Source organism: Armigeres subalbatus, chromosome 3 (assembly GCF_024139115.2).
Source record: "Armigeres subalbatus isolate Guangzhou_Male chromosome 3, GZ_Asu_2, whole genome shotgun sequence".
NCBI classification, from domain to species: Eukaryota; Metazoa; Arthropoda; class Insecta; order Diptera; family Culicidae; genus Armigeres; species Armigeres subalbatus.
This window is the reverse complement of record NC_085141.1, coordinates 105,732,169-105,755,458: the sequence shown is the minus strand read 5'-3', so window position 1 is coordinate 105,755,458 and position 23,290 is coordinate 105,732,169. Positions and strand designations below refer to the sequence as shown.

The window sequence follows — 23,290 nt, the reverse complement described above, 5'->3', positions numbered from 1 at the left end:
TAAAGGTACTATTAATTAAACACGATTTTAGCCATTGTGTACATCCGACCTTTTTTTAATTGGCGCACAGGTCTACTCCCTCCTCCAATACAATCGAATCCTCAGTGTAGAGAATATGTATTCCAAATTTGGTTGAAATCGTTCCTAGAAGATGAAAGTTACACTGCATTCGTCGTTTTCTAATTTGGTTGAAATCGATCCGGGGGTTCAGATTTTACGCCAAATTGCTCATTTTTCAAATATTACCCAGCACGCGATTACAAATCCAAAAAGCTCGAGGGCATTGCCCAAATACTGCCAGTTATTCAAATCCCGAACAAGATATAAACATCAATGCCCTGAATCTATTTTTTTTTCTCAATGGTTTCAAGAGGATGAACTATTTCAAATAGCTATGGAATAAATTATGTAATATAATGGATCAAAATATACATTTGAAAGCATATGCTTGTAATATTAATCATTAGATGTCAAAATACTGTTTAGCATACAAGTAGATTACATTTGTACATGATGTGTAACTATAATGAAAACGATTATTTTTAATTTCTAAATTGTGTAATCACATGACCAGTGCTGCAAAGTGTCACCGTACAAGTCACGCAAAGCGTGACAATAACAAAATCCAGATCATGTGTCAAGTACTCAATTGTGATGCTCAATGTGGATCTCACATGCTTGGTGTAACGATCACCATGAAAGTGACGTTTTAGCAACTAGCGCTTGGTCACTCACCATGTCTTCACTTCTTCTGCCTGTGATCACCAGCATGAATGATAGGAAAACTTTCCTGATGTTGTGGTTGTCATATCCATGTCATCTTGACTATCGTGATGATCACTTGACCTATGCGGTGTTTGGTTCGAAATCAACGCTCGACAGCAATGGAATAATCCACTTAGCGGAATTAATGGATTTTTGCTGTGATAAAAATTCATGAAGCCAAAATAGAATTTTTGGGAACATTTAAGTGTTCTTATTGTTTATATTGACTTTTTGTGCAATATTTTAAGAGGTGCTATTAAAAGAAAAGTACATACATAGTTTTTCCAAATTTAATCCAGACTATCTTCTGAAAAAGGCCAAATTTTTTTTATTGATTTTTTCAAATGGATACAATTAAAAAACGACGCATCCTACAAAAAAAATGTTGTATGGGTGACTATCGCAAAATCAGTCAGTTTCTAATAAAGATATCGGAAACAATTCAAATTGAGCCCTACACTGAAAAAAAATCAATTTCAACAGTTTCAAAAATTAAAACTCGATTTGCGAAAAAACGCTTTTTTTGATTTGTATGAAATTGTGTCTCAAGATAGGTGATTATGTTCCCTACCAACCGTCCATACATCGCAAGCTTGACACTTTTAAGGGAAAAAAGTTTTTCTAACAAAAAAATTTTCTTGTCGGAATTGATTTTTTTCTCAGTGTCAAGGAGTGCCAGTGGATTTAACATATACATACATATATTTAACGGATAAACATACACTGAAAATAATTTCGACAAGAAAAAGTTTTTGTTATAAAAACTTTTTTCCCTTAAAAGTGTCAAGCTTGCGATGTATGGACGGTTGGTAGGGAACATATTCACCTATCTTGAGACACAATTTCATACAAATCAAAAAAAGCGTTTTTTCGCAAATCGAGTTTTAATTTTTGAAACTGTTGAAACTGATTTTTTTTCAGTGTAGGGCTCAATTTGAATTGTTTCCGATATCTTTATTAGAAACTTTGACTGATTTTTGCGATAGTCACCCATACAACATTTTTTTTGTAGGATGCGTCGTTTTTAATTGTATCCATTTGAAAAATCAATAAAAATATTTGGCCTTTTCAAAAGATAGTCTGGATCAAATTGGTAAAACTTAGTTAGAGCCATTCTCAAATACGGCCCATACAAATTTTAGAACCCTCCCATACAAAATACGCTACGAGAGGGTGGGTGGGGGCTTTCAGCCCCCAGGTCCATTTTAGCGTTATGTAATTTGTGAATGAACCCTTAATTTAACTATTGATTTATTCAATTTATCAATTAAAAACGACGCCAGTCCAATCAAACGACAACAAAATCAATCAATAACGGTGCTCACCTGCACTTTTGACAGCTGACCGACCTGATGCTCTTTATGGCTCTCAGCTTGTGGTTGTCAATCTGGGTGTCACGCTTACCGAAGGTACTCACCAGCTTCTACATGTCACGATGAGCTTGCAGTGATTGTCAGTAAAGAACATCGTTTAAAAGCGTGGTGGTTTTTGTTTTCATATCTGATCATCTGGTGATGGTCACGACATTTTGCAAGACTGCACATGACGCACCAAATCGAATGTTTCTCTGAAATTGTCCTGAAAAAAATCACTGATTTTCCACCAATTTTTATAATCACTGGTGGAGTTAATGTCTTAAAAACTCTCTGGAAATTCCTTTAGGATTTCATTCTTCAATATTTTTTCGGAAAAAAATCTTTCTACAAAATTTCCGATATAGTTCCTGCAGGAATTTGAAACGGATTATTACTTTGCTTTACTAAATGAACTTTTGAAGATATGTCCCTGAAGAAACCTGTCTTGCTTCAGATGTGAATCCTTTTTGCAGTACTAGTCTTCGTAACAAAAAGGGCACCATTACGGATCATGAGATCTGATCAAATTATTCGTAGTACTACTTGACCAACGCCCCCAGATGGGCGAGGGATAGAGGATGACGCACACACACTAAATGAACTTTTGAAGATATTTACAAAGGTCTTTTTTTTGCAATTCCTAATCACAATACCTGGTTTACAGTTCGTGTTTTTGTGTTAAAACGGCCTACTTTTCCTCAACGATGAAATTAGTGCTTTCTGAAGAAATTTAAAAAAAATCTTGGAATTTCCGATACAAATATTAAAAAAAAAACAATTTTGTCTCCTCCTCCCCCTCGGGTTTTTTTTTGTCAAAAAACAATATATTGAGGAAGCAACTAAATAAAATTCGGATAATTTTGAGGATTTTTAAAACATTCTTTAACCATTTCGAGGAGTTTTTTAAATCCCTTCGGTAATTCTTCAAGGAATTTATTCAGGAATTCCTTTAAAAATCCAAACAGTAGTAAGACAAAACACTGTTTTGAATTTGGAATTAAGATTTCATGCCAAAAAGAAAAACCCTAAAAAATCGATCCATCATCATACGTCTTCGGATATTCTAAAGAATTCCTTAGGAATATAATTCAGGAGTTACTTCGGAAATTTCTCCAGCATTCATCTAGGTGGTATTTCATGAATTTATCCACAAGTTAGTTCGGAAGATCGTTGATTTCTCTAGGTAACACATCGGAAATTCCACGAGTGATTCATTACTTAATTGCTGAAGGAATTTCTTCAAAAATCCTCCGCAAATAAAACTAGGAATTCGAAATACGCAAATATATCTTTTAGGAATGCTTTCGAAAATTTCTTAAAAAAGTTGTCTAAAACTTCTTTTGGAAAATACTCCGGAATTCCCTCCAGCATTTTCTTTTAAAGAAAATTTGCTAAATTCTTCCAGGTGTTCCATTCCATCAGCTCTCGTAATACTACCGGAACTTCTTTCAGAAATTTCCGAACAAATTTCTCCTGAAGGAATTTCCAAATTTTTTGAATTTCTCTGTAAATTCCTCTAAGAATTCCTTCGGAGGCAAATTCTCGGTAAATCACTCAGAAGATAAATCCCGAGATTTTTTTGGAAATACATCAAGATATTTCTTCAAAAATACATACAGAAAAACGTTTAAAAAAATCCTTACTGAATACCTGTGTCTTGAGAAGTTCTTGGAAATATTCTTATAGAGTTATTTGATGAAATTCTTGGTCGGAACTCCTACGAGAAATTCTTCGGCAATACCTACGGAAATTGTATCAGGGAACCTTCCGAAATTCCCTAAGGAGAATTCCTTCAGAAAATTTCTTTTGGAAAATACTCTTAAAATTCCTACGGTATTTGGTTTAGAAATTCTTTCGAACTTTTTAAGAAAAGCCTTTAGCAATTACTTCAGTAATTTCTTTAAAAATTTCTCCCAGTAATTCCTCAAGATATCCCTTCGGATTTTTTAAAGAACATCATCCGGGAATTCATTCGATTTTTTTAGGAATTCCTTCGAAAATTTAAATGATCTCAAATCTTCGGATATTCCTTTAAAAAGTTTCGGAAATCACTTCAGAAATTCTTTTCGGGAGTTTTATCTGGATATTCGTTTAAAATTCCCGCTAGAAATTTCTGGGGTATTTTCTATTTCACTCTTTAATAAATTTCATGAAAATATCTTTCAACAAAATTTCCGGAATAGCTTCTGCAGGAATTTCGGAAGATTTCCGAAGGATTTCCTGAAGAAAGTTTGTAAGGAATTTCCAAAGAAATTTACAAAAAAAATTTTAGAAGGAATTCCTGGATGAAAGACAAAAGGAATTCTTGATGTAATTTTCGTAATTATTCCTAGAATTAATTCCTGAAGCAGTTCTCAAAAAAAAAAAATCTGAAGAATTTCCTTCTTGCTGGAAACTGTGGAGGAAATATTGGAGAAATTTTCGAGGGATTGCAATTTTCGATGGTATACGAAGGAATGCACTAAAAACTCGTAATACTTGAAACTGCCTGAATTTTTTTAATTGATTTATCGCTTGACTGATTAATGCCTGAATGCCTCCAAGTATTAGGTTCTGCAGCATCTGTATGTAACCTCAAACTGATGACAGATTAGTAGTACTTCGCGTTGGACTCGGCGGCAGCCAACCAATCACGAAGTCGAACCTTGTCGGAGTCCTCGTCGGAGTCAGTGGATAGTACTACTGAACTGTCAAAAAAGTTCATTCGACGAGGACTGAATTCATTAGTGACGTCATGCTGCAGAACCTAATAGTTCATACTATAGATAGTAGAATCTATAGATGAGCGAAAGCATGACTGAGTCGATTTTTTTGCCCGTGCACACGCGCATATGACGTCACAGCCCTTAACGTTTCCTTTGAAATCGTGACGTCATGCTCGTTTGGAGACACGTTTGACAGTTCGTTTGGAGACAGAGGATTTATCTTCGCTCATCTATATATTCCACTATCTATAGTTCATACCACCGACGCCAAATTGTAAATGAACCAATTACGCCAAAAATGCTGGTGCTCCACCATTACCAGAACTGTGGCGCTGCCAGTGTGTGTAATTGCTTTAACTCAAGGTGAACGTTTTCGAAAACGCAAGCAAAAGCGCTATAAATTATGAGATGTTAAACGCTTTCACAATTATATGAAAATGCTAGTATCTTCCGATCATACGTACAGGCGTACGTCTTCATGATGGAATTGGAGGCGAATGTACCGATTTGATAGTTCCGTTAGGATATGCCAGGCATGTAGATATTTTTTATAGACGTGGGTTTGCAAGCGATCGGAGGGCAATTTTGGTGATTTGAAAGATCTGGTTTGAATTCCAGAGCGATTCGTAGAACTTAGAACATCCGATTCGGACTTATCGAAATCGTAAAATATGCGCATGGCTCCTAACGGCCTGTAGGGATACCATGAGTAGTTGCTTTTGGTTTTGTATCGAGCTCAATTGTCTTGAGAGATCAAGAACACCAGAATGATTATAAGTGCTTAGAACATTCGATTTGGACATATTTATTGTTATTGTGCAATTTTCGTTTATATGAACAGTTACAGAATGTGTTCGATCATCAATCTTAGGTCAGTTTCGGGAAGTTTATGCGCTGGCGATTATTTCGGGTACATATACATGTGAATTTGGCTTCAAAATGCCCAATATATTGCTAAGTCAAATAAAAATAATTCCCGTAACACGGTAGATCACTTTGACGTAGTGTGTTGCGGTGTAAGATCTACCAAACAGAGCCATAGCTTAATCCATTTTTCTAGCTAGGGCAATAAGTTGTGGTAATTAAGGATTCATCGTATTTAGTCCCCGCTACCAACAGCAGTCTCAGAAATAAAACATAATCAATGTTACCTTGCAGACAGTTGAAAGACTCGAATTGCTCTTGTTTGAGGCTAGACTGTATGCAGCGGAAACAACTTTTCAAGCAATTAGTTAAAAAACCTCGGTACCCGGTCCTAGGCTGAACTGACTGCTGGAAAAATCGAGTTAGGGGTTTAAATACGTACTAACTCTTCATGAACTGGTGAAAATGGTAGTGAGAGGAACACACGGAAGTGGAATGGTCTTGTAGACAGAGCTAAATCCCGGGTTTTCATTGTTTACTGGTGATATTCTAGAAGCAAGACAAGGATGTGGCTAGGGCTCCGATGCATGGCCAAAAACAGTATCACTGTTCTGTTTTCTCAAGAAAGGATTGATTTCCTATTGATAAGGGGCGCGCCTTCAATGGGATTGCTCTCTGTGAAGGGTCTAAATAGCGGGACCTTGTCATGGTGCTCTTGAGGAAACAAAACAACAACTGTATCGAAACCGATACTGCATTGCTTATCAATAGTAATGAAGTAATTCGACATGCACTTTAACACTAAGGATACGGGTAACGCTACAATAGATCTAAAAACAGGTCGCAGTGGCACACCCGAACATGAAAAAAAAAGTCAAATAAGGGGTAGTATGACCCGAACACTGACAAACACACAAAATAAATGAGGAAACGCTAATATAATTTTTAGTTGAAAAGCAGGCCAAGTTCCAGTTGAAATGTAGAGCCATTGAAGAAAAAGAAGAACACGGACACCGTAAGTGTGAGTTTTTTGGGCACTTCAGGAACGCCTCACAAAGTAGGTCAACGTTTAGAAACGTAGTTTTCTACGAAATAGAAAAAGTCAAGAAGTTTCAGACCTTCACATTGTTGCGTTGAAAATGTATTACAATTTGAATGTGCGATTCGGGTCATTGTGACCCAAACACGTTGGGAAAGTCAAACCAAATTCAATTCCTCAATATTGTATCACGTCGTTTCACTTTATTTATGGTTGAAACGCAGCTCGATGGAATATAAATTAAAGAGTAACCGCTCCAATTAGTATTGGTCATAATGGGATCGTTCTCCTGGGACATTCCTGTTGGACTGCAAACAATACTCAACTTTGGTAGAATAGTAGAATCGCACGATGAAAATGCCATTAAAAACTTTACGATTTATGGCCGTTCTGATTGCGAACCGTATCCGGTCGAGATCTGATACATAACAGCCAGGACTAACGTTGGGACTGCCAAACAACAGCGTATTTTTATGTTTCTTCTTGTTCCAGAACTACAACCACCACGCGGTACATTGCAACATCGTAGGTTAGTGCTTTTAGTTGTACATAGTTCCATAGTTATTCAATGCGAGATTTCACTATTATGTATCATGTGTGTAAATATAGAGAGAAATCGAGAAAAAATACCATTATTATTTTTTACATCGGCCGGAATTCGAACTACATAACATTGATCGTAGTTTGCGTGGTGGAATCGCGTTCTACCATTGAGCTACGAAAGACCTCTGAAACAACAGCAGCAGCAGCCTCAAAGTCTAGGCTACCATTCTAAACAATGTTTCGAACATAAAGCAGCAGAAATCTACGCAAACACCAGAAAGGATTGCGAATACGTGATATATACACGTTCTGCACATTTTGAGGTATGCTTTCCCCGCTATGCCCATCGTTAGAAGGCAGTTAATAACCGTTGCAAGTAGGCCAATCTACCCTCTACCAACGCGTGTGTGTATGTGAAAATTTGAGTTTTACTTCATATATCATGAATAATTTACGCCTCCCATAGTTACGGAAAAGTTATTTGAATTTAAAGGTCTACAACAGAAACCTTGATTGTTTGATTACAGTTTAAAGCACCGTCAAACACTGGTGTAGCTAGATCGGAAGTCGGGTCGTCAGGCATTACTATTAATAAATAATCATTACCACACCGATTGCAAACATTCCTTTAAAATTCTGATGGAAAATCACAACGACTCTAACGGTGGCGTGAAATGTATTTAATGTTTTCTTCATTCTTAGTGATTTTAAATATATGTACGGGTCTTTTTTTCTAAAAAAAAAATTTGCAGATGAACATAATTATTCATATCCAGTTATCGCTGTATACGCGTTTGCACGCGTATATGAACACTATCCTGCAATGGGGATAGTACACACAACACTGTGGATATCTTGCTCACATTGAACTGGATACACCTGCACAGACAGGCAGGACCTTCCTCGGAAAAATAATCTTCTGTACGCCCATGATGGTAAATTTAAATGGCTCCCGTAATGAAATGTAAAGCTACGAAACTTACCGAGCCCGAATGGTGATGGCTGTGGCCGTGATGGCTTCCACTCGCCGCACCACCTTTCGGTGCTGTATGATGCGTATGGTGCTGGTGTTGCTGGATTTGCGCCATCTGATGGTGGTATTGCTGATGATACTGCTGTTGCAATTCCGCATTACCAGCGTGATGATGGTGCTGATCCGACGCCGATTTGGGCGACATCGGTTGGTGATGCGACGAGTGGTGATGCTTGGATGATTTCCCATTGCTGATCTCCCGGCTGGCGCTGTGCGCGAGATTCGCATGCGACGGGGAAGGGTGATGGCCATGGCTGTGGCCGTGGCCGTGGTGGGCTGTCGGAGGCGACGGCATGTTGTGGCCACTGTGGGGCAGATGGGACGAATGCTGCAGATGGCCATGGTGATGGGGAAGATGGCCCTGAGCTGCTTCCAGCATCGTGGGCTGGATATGAGTCACAAATTGCGCCATTGAAGGTTTTGCTGATGATCGTCGCACACGTTAAATAACACGACACGTGGAACTATTAAACTTTGGCTTATTTTCAGGAGTGCTTCTTTTACTTTTACATTTCACTTGAGAATAATTAAGTAGATTTTAACTTTTACTGGTTGTTTAACGTAGGGTAAGGTAAGGAGTAAATATTTATTCCAAGGCTTGGCCAAAAGCGACGAGTAACAACATTTCAAGCGAGTGACTGCGAATAAAGAGAAAGACGAAGAATTAATAAGCATTAGATTAATAGGAAAAGCACAATTTACAAAAAAAAAATTAAGCCGTTTTGTGGAATGTCTTCACTAATCATAAGATCAGTTTAGTGCTATTCCATTTAATTCCATCACGTTGTATTCTTTACAGATACGTATTTCGACCTCAACTGTAAGGTCGTCTTCAGTGTCTCGTACTTGATTCAACTCAAGTCGAGTCAAGTACGAGGCACCAGAGACGGTCTAACAGTTGAGGTTCAAATACATATCTGTAAAGATTACAACGAGGTAGAATTAAATGGAATAGTTTTATGTAACAGCAAACAATGGAACCAGGATTTCTGTTGAAATGCGGCTTAATTGTTAAGTTGCAATACACACAAAAAACAGCAAAAACAGCCGTGCATTTTTTTTTCAAATGGCATGAGCAGTGGCGTAGCCACGGGGGTGGTTTTGGACATAAAACCCCCCCCAGAGACAACATTTTTAGAAGGAATTTTTTTTTCTAAAAAAAATAATGTTCAGAAAACCCCCCCCAGACCAATTTTCTGGCTACGCCACTGGGCATGAGTATGACTGATTGCAACTGATTGAATAAGTCAAACCTCTTCATCAACAATTAGTCAAGGATTCTTGCTTTATATGTATGCAAATGTTACAATTACCTACGGATTGCCTACCATTGGATTAATTTATTCAATAAGAAACAGAGAAGAATGCTTTATGGAAATTTTCATATTTTATGATTTTTTTTTGAGCAAAGTTTTTTAATGTTTTTGTGGAAGCAAAATATTATTTTTTTGGAAAATTTGTTATTGTTTATTGCTAATATTGATTTCTTTATGGAAATTTTGTATTTTTTCCTTGGAACATTTTGATTTCTTTAAGGAAAAATCTTTTTTATTAATTGTAATTTTTGCTTTGAAAAGTGCTAATATTATGTTTGTTCCGATCAACGACGGATCAGATGTTTGGCCTGCGGATGATCCTTGTCCAAAAATGATTTTCCGGCGCAACTAGAGTAGACTGATAAGTGCAACGCTGGATGGCTCGAAATCAAGTATTCGGATTGCAGACGAAGTGTCAACTTCGTTTGTGACCTTAGACGGATTGAAGCAGGATGATGCGTTTTCGAATTTATTGTTCAACATTGCACTCGGGGACGCTATTAGGAGATCTGTCGTGCAATATAATGCATTGAAAAGTTGTGAAACAGAATGTGCTTTCATTCTGAACAGAAAATACCATCATCTGTTCATAATTTCAGAAAATATTAGTTGATTTCAGTCCGACTGGGGTGTTTATTCATATATTTTGGCTTTTTCAGTCTGATATATTCAATCGTGTACATAAGAGTGTGCAGACAGCTTTTTCTTTGAAAAAGACGCAATAAACGGGCCGAAACGTCGGGCAATGCGAATAAAAACCCGTTTGAATATATCAGACTGAAAAATCCAAAATATATCGAAAATATTAGTAAAAACCCAGATTAATCCACCTAGCGTTGGTGGTGCCTTTCTCGCATTTAGTTAAGACACCAACCTTATATGGGGCTTTTATGGTTCGATGTACCATTTTCTTCATAACTTTTAAACGCAATGACCGATCGTTATGAAATTCAATAGTGATCAACAAGGCTTTGTCCCCTGTCGAATGAAACTTGTTGCGAGAAAATCGGTTTAGTATTACTATATGAAAAATTGTCTAATGTTTTTTTAGCTTTTGTGCACACACATACACACACATACATACACGTTGCCGGGGGCAGCAGGGACAGCAGGGACAGCATGGACCATGTCCAAGGGCTTGACGACCCCTCCCCAGCTGTCTGTGAGTCAGGGAGAACTGCCTAGGGCGTGGTGGGATTTAGCAGTGGGCTCTGCTAAAATCCCTCCCAAAAAACCACAAGTGCCCGTAATCAGACTCTATCAAAGCGACTGTGTGCCGCTTCAAAAGCACAAGCCCAGGGAGTGCCAATTGGCATGGGGAGTGTCCCTACTTCGGTAGGGTAGCGCGTGAGCTGCTTCGGCAGGGAGTGAGTGATCTGTTTGTGCTGAGGCAGGAGTGTCATAGCGCGTCACCGCTATTGTCACCTCGAAGCGCAGCAGAAGTCTGAGTATGGACTGCACATGCTAAGGTAAGAGTGTCGTAGCGTAGTATCGTTGATTGGTCCCTACATACCGCTATCGACACCTCGAGGCATGGCAGTGGAGTGTTAGAGTGAGTTGGGGAGCAGTGTTGAGAAACTCACTCATATGAGTAAAAATTCCTCACTCATTGCTCATTTTTTCCGTGAGTACTCACGCGTGAGTTACTCACGACCTGTGAGTACTCACAAGTGAGCAAACGTGGTTTTGCTCACTCACGAGTGAGGAATTTTTGCTCATATGAGTAATCCAATAAGATTAGTTTTTGTTTCTTCCACAATGTAGATGTCAAGTTTTGGCCAATTCTGGTAGTTGTCAAGAAGTACGTAAAAATTTGTGGCATGAATTTATGAAAAAAGCTAAAGAATTTGTCAAATTATACGAGTAATAAATTGCTAATATATTAGGAATTACTATCAACATGTTAATTAATTGCATAATAATAAATTTCAAAAGTATGTAGTGCAGGATTGTTACGGCTGCACGGATTTTGCGCATATGGCGCGGCTTTAGCTTCGGATGAAAATTAAATAAATAAAATTATGGATCTAAAAGGATTGAGAATAAATGTGTTGAAGTTAATGTTGAGATATAATTTACGAATGAAATGTTTGCCTTTTTCGTACAGCGATATATTAACTTCAAAGACGATTTTTAATAGAAGGCCCCGAGACTCATTGTGGTTAATACCAATTGACGAATATAGATGATGGTTGTGTGCGCGTGTTTTTGTGCATATGCGTGTGCTTGTTTGTGTGTGTGTGCGTAGGTTTGAGTTTGCGTGTGTTTGTGTGTGCGTGTGTTTGAGTGTGCGCGCGTGTGTGTTTGTGTGTGCGCGTGTGTGTTTGTGTGTGCGCGTGTGTGTTTATGTGTGCGCGTGTTTGGGTATGTTTGTGTGTGCGTAAATATGTGTTTGTGTTTGCGCGCGTGTGTGCCACGTGTGTGTTTGTTTGTGCGCGTATGTGTTTATGCACGTGCGCTTGAATGTTTATTATATTGCTTAAACTCTGTAATCTAGACAAATTACATAATTTATTGTTGTAGGGGAAAAGATGGCTTAGGCATTAAATTTTAACTAAAAAATTTAATAACAATAATATAAAGAACAAACAGTCACCATATCTTCAAAGCGAAGGGTTGTCATACTAATGGCGATTTGTTCAGATTCATTCCACTTCATTTTGGTACAAGTGTGCATAGAGCGGAAAATTAGAATGGTATCAAGAATACTAAACTACCAATATAGTCCGCTATATATACCATTACGTATGAATGTATGATGTAATATGCAATAGACCATGTCGAAATAAGGTAGTTGTTCCGTTATTAATAACATGCTCTTTTATCAATAACATTTGTAATTCAAATAGTTGACAACTGTTAAATTTGTGTAATTTTTCAATTAATGCACCCCTTGACTTTCCAGGGAAGATCCATTAATTACGTAACGCATAAATTGGGCATTTTCAACCCCCCCCCTCCCGCTATGTCACACTTTTTGTATGAAACACTTGAAAATTTTGTATGGATCGTCACACTTCGACCAACCCCCCTCCCCCCTTAAGCGTTACGTAATGTGTGGACGCTCCATACTGTTAAATTTAGCCAGCTTCGAAAATGATTTTGGTCTTGTTTGTAAAAGTGCTAAACAGTAAAAGCCGGCATCTTTAGTTCTCATGCTGCACTGCACGAACAGGTATAAAATAATAATATACTTACGGCATGATACGATCATTTAGTTCGAATTTGACTCATTTATAATGAATATTTATTTAATAACATTTTAGAGTAAAAACAATTGGCTATACAATCACATTTAAAAACTCGGCTTCTGAAAAATAAGTAAAACTTGAACCACAGACAAAAAAACATAATACATTGAACATTCATTCATCAAATCCATCGTCGTTCAAACACTAACGACATCTGTTGACTTCAGCTAGCTGGACTAATCACGAACTAGGTAGCGGTAGTGAGCAAACGTCAAAATAGAGTAAATTCGATGCACACGCCCGAGTGATCGATTGGCCAACTAATGATTATTTGAATTGACCAGTAAATCAGTGAACGATGGAAATTTGTCGAGTGTTATGTCTGTTTGTCTGTGCTTGAACTAAATGATCGAACCACGTCTGGTGGTACAGAAATTTATTGGAAAATTTAAATAAAATTGAAGGCTTTGACTATAACGCATGTCCCTTTTATTTTTATATTCGTAGTCTACGCACCCCAAACACAAACACACACCAAAATACAAACACGCAACTAAACACAAACACGCACCCAAACATAAACACACAACTAAACACAAACACGCACCAAAAACATGAACACGCAACTAAACACAAACACGTAACTAAACACAAACACGCACCAAAAACATGAACACGCAACTAAAAACAAACACGCATCTAAATACAAACACGCGCCTAAATATAAACACGCAACTAAACACAAACACGCACCTAAAACATAAACACACAACTCAACACAAACACACACCCAAAACCTAACCACAAACACGCACCAAAATACAAACACGCAACTAAACACAAACACGCACACAAAACACAAACACGCACCCAAAACATAAACACACAACTAAACACAAACACGCAACTAAAGACAAGCACGCACCTAAATACAAACACGCACCAAAATACAAACACGCACCTAAACACAAACACGCACCTAAGTACAAACACGCACCCAAAACATAAACACACAACTAAACACAAACACACAGCTAAACACAAACACGCACCTAAATACAAACACGCATCTAAACACAAACACGCACCCAAAACATGAACACGCATATAAACACAAACACGCATCTAAATACAAACACGCGCCTAAATAGAAACACGCACCCAAAACACAAACACGCACCAAAATACAAACACGCAACTAAACTCAAGCACACACCTAAACACAAACACGCACCTCAACACAAACCTGTACACGTATATTTCATGATCTTCAATTGACTTAGGAAATTCGCATTTTCAATTATTGCTAACCTTACAGTATATTTTTTAATACATCTATTTCCTCACTTACTCACCAAAAAAAATCGAATGAGTAGTTTTACTCACTCAGGCGTGAGTTTACTCACGCGTGAGTGCTCACCATACCTGTGAGTACTCACGCGTGAGTAGAACTGGTTCAACTCATATGAGTGAGTGAGTGAGGATGGAACGAACCATGCTCACTCTTCTCCCAACACTGTTGGGGAGTGTCCCTACTTCGGTAGGGTAGCGCGTGAGCTGCTTCGGCAGGGAGTGAGTGATCTGGTTGTGCGGAGGCAGGAGTGTCATAGCGTGTCACCGCTATTGTCACCTCGAAGCGCAGCAGAAGTCTGAGTATGGACTGCACATGCTGAGGTAGGAGTCGAGGTACCCATCGACACCTCGAGGCATTGCAGTGGAGTGTTAGAATGAGAGCCCGAAAAAGGGTCACATGGAGCGAATGGTCTTTGGAGAAGCTGCTTCGGCGGCAGGGTAGCAGTGGGTTGTACCCACACACCCACAGTTGTGCACATGTGGTGCATGGGGAGTGTCCCTGCTTCGGCAGGGTAGCGTGTGGTCTGCTTCGGCAGTGGTGTGATTGATCTGCTCGTGCTGAGGCAGGAGTGTCGTAGCGTAATATCTGTAGGCCCAGGCAGTTACCGCTATTGACACCTCGAAGCGCAGCAGAAGTCTGAGTATGGACTGCACATGCTGAGGTAGGAGTCGAGGTACCTATCGACACCTCGAGGCATGGCAGTGGAGTGTTAGAGTGAGCACCCGAAAAAGGGTCACATGGAGCGAATGGTCTTTGGAGAAGCTGCTTTGGCGGCAGGGTAGCAGTGGGTTGTACCCACACACCTACAGTTGTGCACATGTGGTGCATGGGGAGTGTCCCTGCTTCGGCAGGGTAGCGTGTGGTCTGCTTCGGCAGTGGTGTGATTGATCTGCTCGTGCTGAGGTAGGAGTGTCGTAGCGTAATATCTGTAGGCCCAGGCAGTTACCGCTATTGACACCTCGAGGCATGGCAGCGGAGCGCCCGGGAGAGCATCCAAGTAAGACTCAAATGGAGTGAATGGTGTGCGAGCACCCAAGTCAGTCTCGCATAGGACGAGTGCCTGTGTGAGCGATAATGAGCGAGTACGCTTAGTACTGCCATCCCCCCAGAAGTAGTACTGCGAGGTAGTTCCTGGGGGAAACGATGGTGGAGCCCAAGGGAGTTTAGTCGGTATTACCGGTATGGTCGAGTCCGACACTCCAGTACACTTCCGTGTGGTAGTTTGGCAACTACAATGCACGTGTACTGGGTTAGTGTGTAAATGCATTCTCCCTTGTAAAAAAAAAAAAAAAAAATACACACGGACAGACAGACATGTGCTCAGTTCGTCGAGCTGAGTCGATTGGTATATAACTTAATGAGTATCAGAGGCTTCTATAAAAAGTTTGTTTTCGGAGTGAAATGATAGCCTTTCGGAACAACTTCGTTGTACGAGAAAGGCAAAAACATGGTGGTGCTAGGGATGAATCGATACAAGTAAATACGAGTAAATACTCGATACTTTTGATTCGATACCAAGTACTTTTGGAATCGATACTTTGATACCGATACCAAGTAAGTATCGAATTGAAGTAGTTGAATCAATTGAGTAATCAATTCGAAATCTATTAAACATTATAACTTAAATAGAAACACTCGTATTTTTTTCGTAAGAATTTTTAACTTTTAGTATTTAAATCGAATAAATACGTTCAAGTATTTATTTTTTGCTACGAAAATTATTTTGAGCTGTATGTATTTACTTCTCCTAAGACGAGTTTGTACTATTCCATTTTATTCTCCTTCTTTATTGTACCTTTGACAGATACGTATTTCGACCTCAACAGTAAGGCAGTCGTCAGTATCTCGTGCTAAGTCGAGTCAAGTATGAGACACTGAAGACTGCCTCACTGTTGAGATCGAAATCTGTCAAAGGTACAATAATAAATATTAAATTACGCAAATATCTAGAGTAATATTGGATTTGCACTAATATTTGCAGCTGTTTGCTAATAATTCAGAAATTTACGTTGTCTATAAATATAATGATTTAAAGTAACAGTTGGATTACATTTAAAATAAATTCGCTTTTCAAACACTCGATAGTGTTTAGTTATAAATTATTAAATTATAAAATAGATGGACAAATAGTAATTCAAAGTGCTTAAGCCTTCCACTATTCAGTGTTTCGTCCAACATGAATTATGAATGACTATTCATGAATAATTAAATAAATTTACTTCGAATTGATGAGTACTCATATGATACAAGTAGGTATCGATACTTTTAATTCGATACTTTAGTGGTATCGATACTTCTATTCGATACTACTTGAAAGTAAAAGTATCGATACCTTAGTGGTATCGTTTCATCCCTAGGTGGTGCTATTTTTATTTCGCTCAGTGCAGTTTACCCACATTAATTGGATTAGATTTGAAGAAAATATATTCGATAGAAGAAAACTTAGAAAATTTGTCGGCTTGAGGTAGTACTGCCAACTGTGTTAGAGACAATATTTTAAAGACAATGAGTAAAATCCAAATCTAAAATGCATCACCAAGTGCTTACGAAAAACAGAATAATTTGGGTTTAAATTGGGATTGATTCAAGACAACGGATAAAGCTAACCATAAAAATTAGTTTCAGTCGAATTTATGACCAGTGACCACAAAATCAACATTTAATACGACAATTTTGGAAGTAACATAAATTCGTGCATAATTCCTTGAAGGGCAAACATCCCGAGCAAATGCAGATAACTGAAATGATATCATATCGTATTATTATTTTGATATTTAGCTATCAATCATGTGATTAACTGATAACTGAATAATAACAAATTTTGTTATCAATACAAACTTGCTAGGTTTTTGTTTAATTTCGCATTATTAAATATCGAACAAATCATATTATTTCAAATATTCTAATCTGAAACTGAATACAGCCGGGGCTTGGCTGAAATCAAACTCTTTCTTCATACATTCAAACAAAGCCCAAAACGAATAGGATAATCGTTTTGATTCGTCTTTTTGGATTTCTTTAGACCAATATAACTCTCAAAAAGATTAGTTGATTCGCAAGAATTTACTGATCGCAGGCCGATTCGTCTTAAGAGGGTTTATACATTCGATTGAAATATTTAATGATTTGTCTATGACATGGTCTAAAACGATTTGAGGTGTTTATTAACACAAAAGTATTCTCCAATTTGCAATTTTTTTCATAGATTAATATGTCCTGGAATTAGCAGTTTTTATACATACATTTGAAAAAAAACGGAACATATCATGAATACTTGGCACATTTTTTACTTCGTAGATGGCACATGAGTTAAAATAGATGAATAGATCGATTCTTTCCATCGGTAAAAAAGAATAAAACTTTTATACAAATTCCTGATAATAATTATTTATTGAATGTTGCTATCAATACTGAATGACTTTGTTCTGCCAAACTTCGTATCTATTACCAAACAAGCATAGCAAAAATTGTCTCGAATTCCGTTCATGTTGACTAAAATTTCGAACACTATATTGAATGCACTGAAATGTAGAATTGTATTGTATTTCATTGATTTTTTTTTTTTTTTCCAATTTCGTTTATTTGGTAGGCTCAGGCGTGTATAACACTTTACGGAGCCATTGTTCTTTGTGATATATACAATCAATATCATTTTATTATACGGTTAGTAAGAGGGGGGTAGAAGCCAGCGTACTCGTGGTGACTCGAGGTTAGTTTACAATGTTTAAGGATGGACGGGGCTTAGGATTTGGGATCAGGAAATTTCAGCTTCTCATCCGGGCATTTGGCGTCAGTGACGATGTGGCGTGTCGTCGTGCTCGAGGAATGGTTCGACTGGGAGCATCTTCCGGATGGCAAGAGCTATGGAGCTCTACGGAACAAAAAGGCAGAGACAGAACAAAAAAAAACTTTAAAGAAAGAAAAAAAACAAAATGTTAGATTTTGATGTCAGAAGCACAAAGAAAACTATAAATGGCCTGCATATAGACAACATCACGATCTCCCAAAACACCGCGAACTTCCCTGAAGGGTTGTTTACCTCGGGCCACAAAGGTATCCAATAATTGCTCTCTGGAGGCGTCATTTTCCGAGCAGGACCAAACTACGTGATCGATATCATCATAGCCGGCTCCGCACCTACATAAGTTGCTATCGACAAGGTTTATTCTGTACAGATGTGCGTTTAGTGAATAGTGATTAGACATAAGTCTCGACATCACGCGAATGAAGCCTCGACTTAAGTCCTCACCTCTGAACCACGCTCGCCCAGAAACTTTTGGAACTATGGAAAATAGCCACCGTCCAAGTTCGTTGTGTGTCCAATTTCTTTGCCAACTTTGAAGAGTACTCTGACGGACTAATGGGAAAAACTCGTTGCTCGAGTATTGTCTATCATAAACTTCACCTTCCTGTGCGCCCACCTTTGCCAGCGAGTCTGCCTTCTCATTGCCGTAGATTGAGCAGTGAGATGGGACCCAAACAAAGGTAATCTTGAATGATCTTTCGACCAAATCGCGCATCTGCTCTCTTAAGTTTGTGAGAAAGTAAGAAGCGTGCTTAACAGGCTTCATCGACCGATGGAACTAAGACTATCCGAGAAGATGAATTAGAGGTCTACGGGCTGTTCAGAAATTATCCGCAAAGCGAAGTTAATTGCTGCCAGCTCAGCAACATAAACCGAACACGGTTCCTGAAGTTTTCGGAAGGTGGTTGAATTTACATTGAAAACACCGAAGCCAGTGGATCCGTTAATGCGAGAACCATCAGTGAAATATTTGTTGTTGCAATTGACATGTTCATATTTTTCTGAAAAAGGGAGGGAATAGATATTTGTCGAAGATGATCTGGTATTCCTTGAATAGCGTATTTCATGGACAGATCGTATTCAATTGAGGAACTGTCGTTGGTGAAGTGAACTCGAGGTGGATTATAACACGGAAGACAAAGATCTGAAGAAATGTAGTTGAGATAGACTCTAAGGAATCTTGAACGACAAGTCAGTTCAAGCATTTTATCGAAGTTATCTAAGACAAGTGTGTTACTTGTTCCACATTTGACGAATATTCTAAGTGAGAGCTCCCAGTAACGGTGCTTTAAAGGAGTGACTCCAGCAAGCACCTCCAGGCTCATGTTATGCGTCGAATGCATGCAGCCAAGGGCAATACGCAAACAACGATACTGAATTCGTTCCAATTTGATCAGGTGGCAATCAGCTGCTGAGAGGAAGCAGAAAGAGCCATACTCTAAAACAGAGAGAATAGTCGTTCTATAGAGTTTGATGAGGTCTTCCGGGTGAGCACCCCACCAGGTTCCGGAGATAGAACGTAGAAAATGGATCCTTTTCCGGCATTTTTGTATCAAATACTCAAAATGGAGTTTCCAAGTACATTTAGAATCAAACACGACCCCAAGGTATTTAGAAGATAAAGATTGGTTGATGTCATCATTCAACAGTTTTAGTTTCAGTTGAGCTGGGTACCGCTTCCTAGTAAACGCAACCAACTGAGTTTTTTGCGGTGAAAACTCGATCCCTAGATGTCTGGCCCAAACAGTCAGATTATCTAGGGTACTTTGCAATGGTCCTTACAAGACAGCTGCACATGGACCTCTTGGAGAGACCACGGCATCATCTGCAAGTTGTCTGAGCGTGCATTGTCCTTCCAAACAATTGTCAATATCTTTAACATAGAAATTATAAAGCAAGGGACTTAAACATGATCCTTGGGGAAGGCCCATGTAGCTATTTCTGGAAGTTGTCAGAGTGCCGAGTGTAAAGTTCATTTGTTTTTCTGACAACAAATTATACAAGAAATTGTTCAAAATAACGGGTAATCCACTACTGTGCAGATTGTCTGACAGTAGGGTAAGGGAGGTATTTTGGACCACCAGTTCGACGGCTCATATTTTGGACCACTGAGTGCAAATTCCTCTTGGTGGTCCAAAATAAGAGCCCTCGTAAGGGTGGTCCAAAATACATCCTTTACCCTACTTCTATGGAAACTGAATCAAAAGCGCCCTTAATATCCAAGAATACTGAAGCCAATTGCTCCTTGTGCGCAAAGGCCAGTTGTATATCTGAAGAAAGCAACGCTAGACAATCGTTTGTTCCTTTCCCTTTTCGAAATCCAAACTGAGTATTTGAAAGCAATGCATTTTCTTCGACCCAATGGTCGACTCTTGAAAGGATCATTTTCTCCAATAATTTTCTCATGCATGATAGCATGGCAATCGGTCGGTATGAATTGTGATTAGACGCTGGTTTCCCAGGCTTTTGAATAGCTATTACTTTGACCTGTCGCCATTCAGGTGGCACAATGTTGTACTCCATGAAACAGTTGTACAGGTCAAGTAATCGTCTTTTAGCGATATCAGGGAGGTTTTTAAGAAGATTGAATTTGATGTTATCGCATCCCGGAGCAGAGTTATTCGATGAAAGAAGAGACATAGAAAGTTCCAGCATTGAGAATGGTCCACCCAAAGAACCGGGATCAGTGACTGATTCTCGAAATAGCGGTTCTGCTGGTACGGAATCTGGGCAGACCTTTTTTGCGAAGTTGAATATCCATCGATTGGAGTATTCTTCACTCTCATTGGTGGAAATGCGGTTCCGCATGTTGCGAGCCGTTTTCCAAAGTGTTGTCATTGAGGTTTCTCGTGATAGTCCCTCGACAAAACGTCGCCAGTAGCTACGTTTTTTGCCTTGAGAAGATTTTTGAGTTTTCTTTCGAGCCTCAAATACTCTTCAAAAAGCTCTGACCTTCCGTGTTTACGGAAGGCCTTGAAGGCATCAGATTTCTCAGAATACAACTTAGTACATTCATCATCCCATCCAGGAGTGACTGGTCTTCTGATGACAGGTGTACTTGGAACGCGTCGTTTCTGAGCTTCTAGTGCGCTTTTTTGAATCAACTCAATAAGGAATCGATATTCATCCAAAGGTGGAAGAGTATCAGTTGAGTCAATACCAATTTTTACCGCCGATGCAAATTTTTGCCAGTCAATGTTCTTCGTGAGATCGAAAGGAACATTAACTGGCTCAGATTGTTGATAGCTACTTTTAATTGTGGTAACTATCGGCATATGGTCACTACCATGGGGATCTTGGATTACCTTCCACGTGCAATCTAATGATAGTGAATTTGAACATAAAGACAGATCAATACGGCTTTGTTGACCATTTGGTCCTATTCGAGTTACTTCACCAGTGTTCAAAATATTCAAATTGAAATCGTCACACAAATCATAGAAAATAGGCGCTCTATAATCGTCATACGTTTCGCCCCATCCAATACCATGTGCGTTCATATCACCCAATATCAATACTGGAGATGATAGGAGGGAGACTGCGCTCCAAAATGTCGACGATTAATAGAGGCATTTGGAGGAATGTACACTGAAGCTATGCAAAGATCTTTATTCTTCACATTTACTTGGCATGCGACGATTTCTAAGCCGGGAACAGTCGGAATGGGAATTCTGTAGAAGGAGTAGCATTTTTGATCCCCAAAAAAAACGCCACCATAATGATCATCCCGATCTTGGCGAATAATATTAAAATCGTGGAAGTTGATTTCATCTTCAGAAGAAAGCCATGTTTCACAGAGAGAGCAAATATATCGCAATCGGAATTGCGAATCAAAAACTTGAACACGTCTAATTTATTTTTCAGACTATGACAGTTCCACTGCAGCACAGTGATTGTATCTTGGGTATTGGCCGTATTATCCATCGAAAGATACAATTCCTGCAAGAAGGGCCATGAAACAGTCAATTGCTTCAGATAACTTTCCACTGTTGGTATAAAAGGTCAATGATAGGCCTCAATGAATTCGGAATATTGAATAAATTCAAAAACGGTCCACAAGGTCCTTAAAGGAGATCAATCCTCGCTTGGACGGAATACTTTTACTAGAAGTGCGAATTACTTTTTTCTTTCGTTGATTCTCTAGCCGGATGTTTCTTCGAAACATCGGATTTTAACAATGGCGGGAATGCCTTACTGCAACTAGGATCAAAAGAAGCAGTAGGGACAGGTTGCTTCGGGATTTTAAATAAACCCCATTACCTTCAGATTTTGCCAAGCTTTTATGGATGATTTTGTTCTCTTGCGGCGCGATCCCGGGAAGACGGTTGCTTCCTCTTTTCGGGCACGTGTGCCTCCGCAGGATCATCCATATCGGCTGCGTCAGAGTCCAATTCATCAATGGATATGGAATCATAATAATCACTTACACGAACGGTGGCTGAAATAGCAGTCGATGCAGTGGCTGTGGCGGATGTGTCTTGCGACTTAACCATTTCCGCATACGACTGCTTGGAGCGCTGTACCAACGAGCGCTTCACTTTTTGAGTGCGCTTTTTGTACACCGGGCATTCCTGCAAACCATGGGGAGGATTCAAACCACAATAAGCACATTTTGTTGCCTGTTGCTGGCAGGACTCCTCCCGATGCCTTTCAGAACATTTGCCACAACATGGTTTGTTGTCACAAAACTCGGCAGTGTGACCAAGTTGTTTGCAATTGGTACAATTAAATACCCTTGGCACAAAAAGACGCACCGGAAATAGCATGTTTTCAATATCAACATATTTTGGGAGCATCGAACCGGCGAACGTCACCCGAAGCGAACCTGACTTGGAATATACCTTCTTTCCATCTACCGTGGCTGCTGAATGCAATTCCTTGCAGTCCAGAATATCCACGGTAGACTCCATTGCATTCTTTAGGCGGCCTTTTCCCGCAAGTACATCCTTGCAAGTCAGGCTCGCTGCGTTGATCACACCTTCAATTTCGACCTCCCGCGAGGGGACATAAACCATATATTCAACATTGTACGCCCTGTCGCCAGCAATTTCATTCGCCACCTGGTATGTAGGTGCGGTGATGCGTAGTTTGTTCCTGTTGATCTGGCTTAAATAAAGCTTCGGAAAACGACGCGTCAAATCTCGTTTAATGCCGAGAAAATCTAGGCTTTTTACTTTCTGCCGAAAGTAAACAACCCAAGGCCCAGGCGAAGCCGCATGGTACAATCGAGTGCGCCCTCCATCTTTAGCAGGCACATTGCCTTCTCCAGTCTCCTCCTCCATTCTCACCCCGCAAGGTGGAAGGATAATTTAGCTTATAC

At 39.2% G+C, this 23,290-nt stretch overlaps 1 protein-coding gene across 1 annotated transcript in view; it reads right to left on the bottom strand.

The window, feature by feature from the left end:
- Positions 1-8,212: 8,212 nt before the first annotated feature.
- The window catches only part of LOC134221862 (histidine-rich glycoprotein-like), a 71,918-nt gene continuing 56,840 nt past the window's right edge, over positions 8,213-23,290 (bottom strand). Inside the window, exon 3 of the mRNA XM_062701033.1 lies at positions 8,213-8,942. Within this exon, the coding sequence (XP_062557017.1) occupies positions 8,213-8,716 (504 nt within the window). The 5' untranslated portion in view covers positions 8,717-8,942. The remainder of the gene's footprint in view (positions 8,943-23,290) is intronic.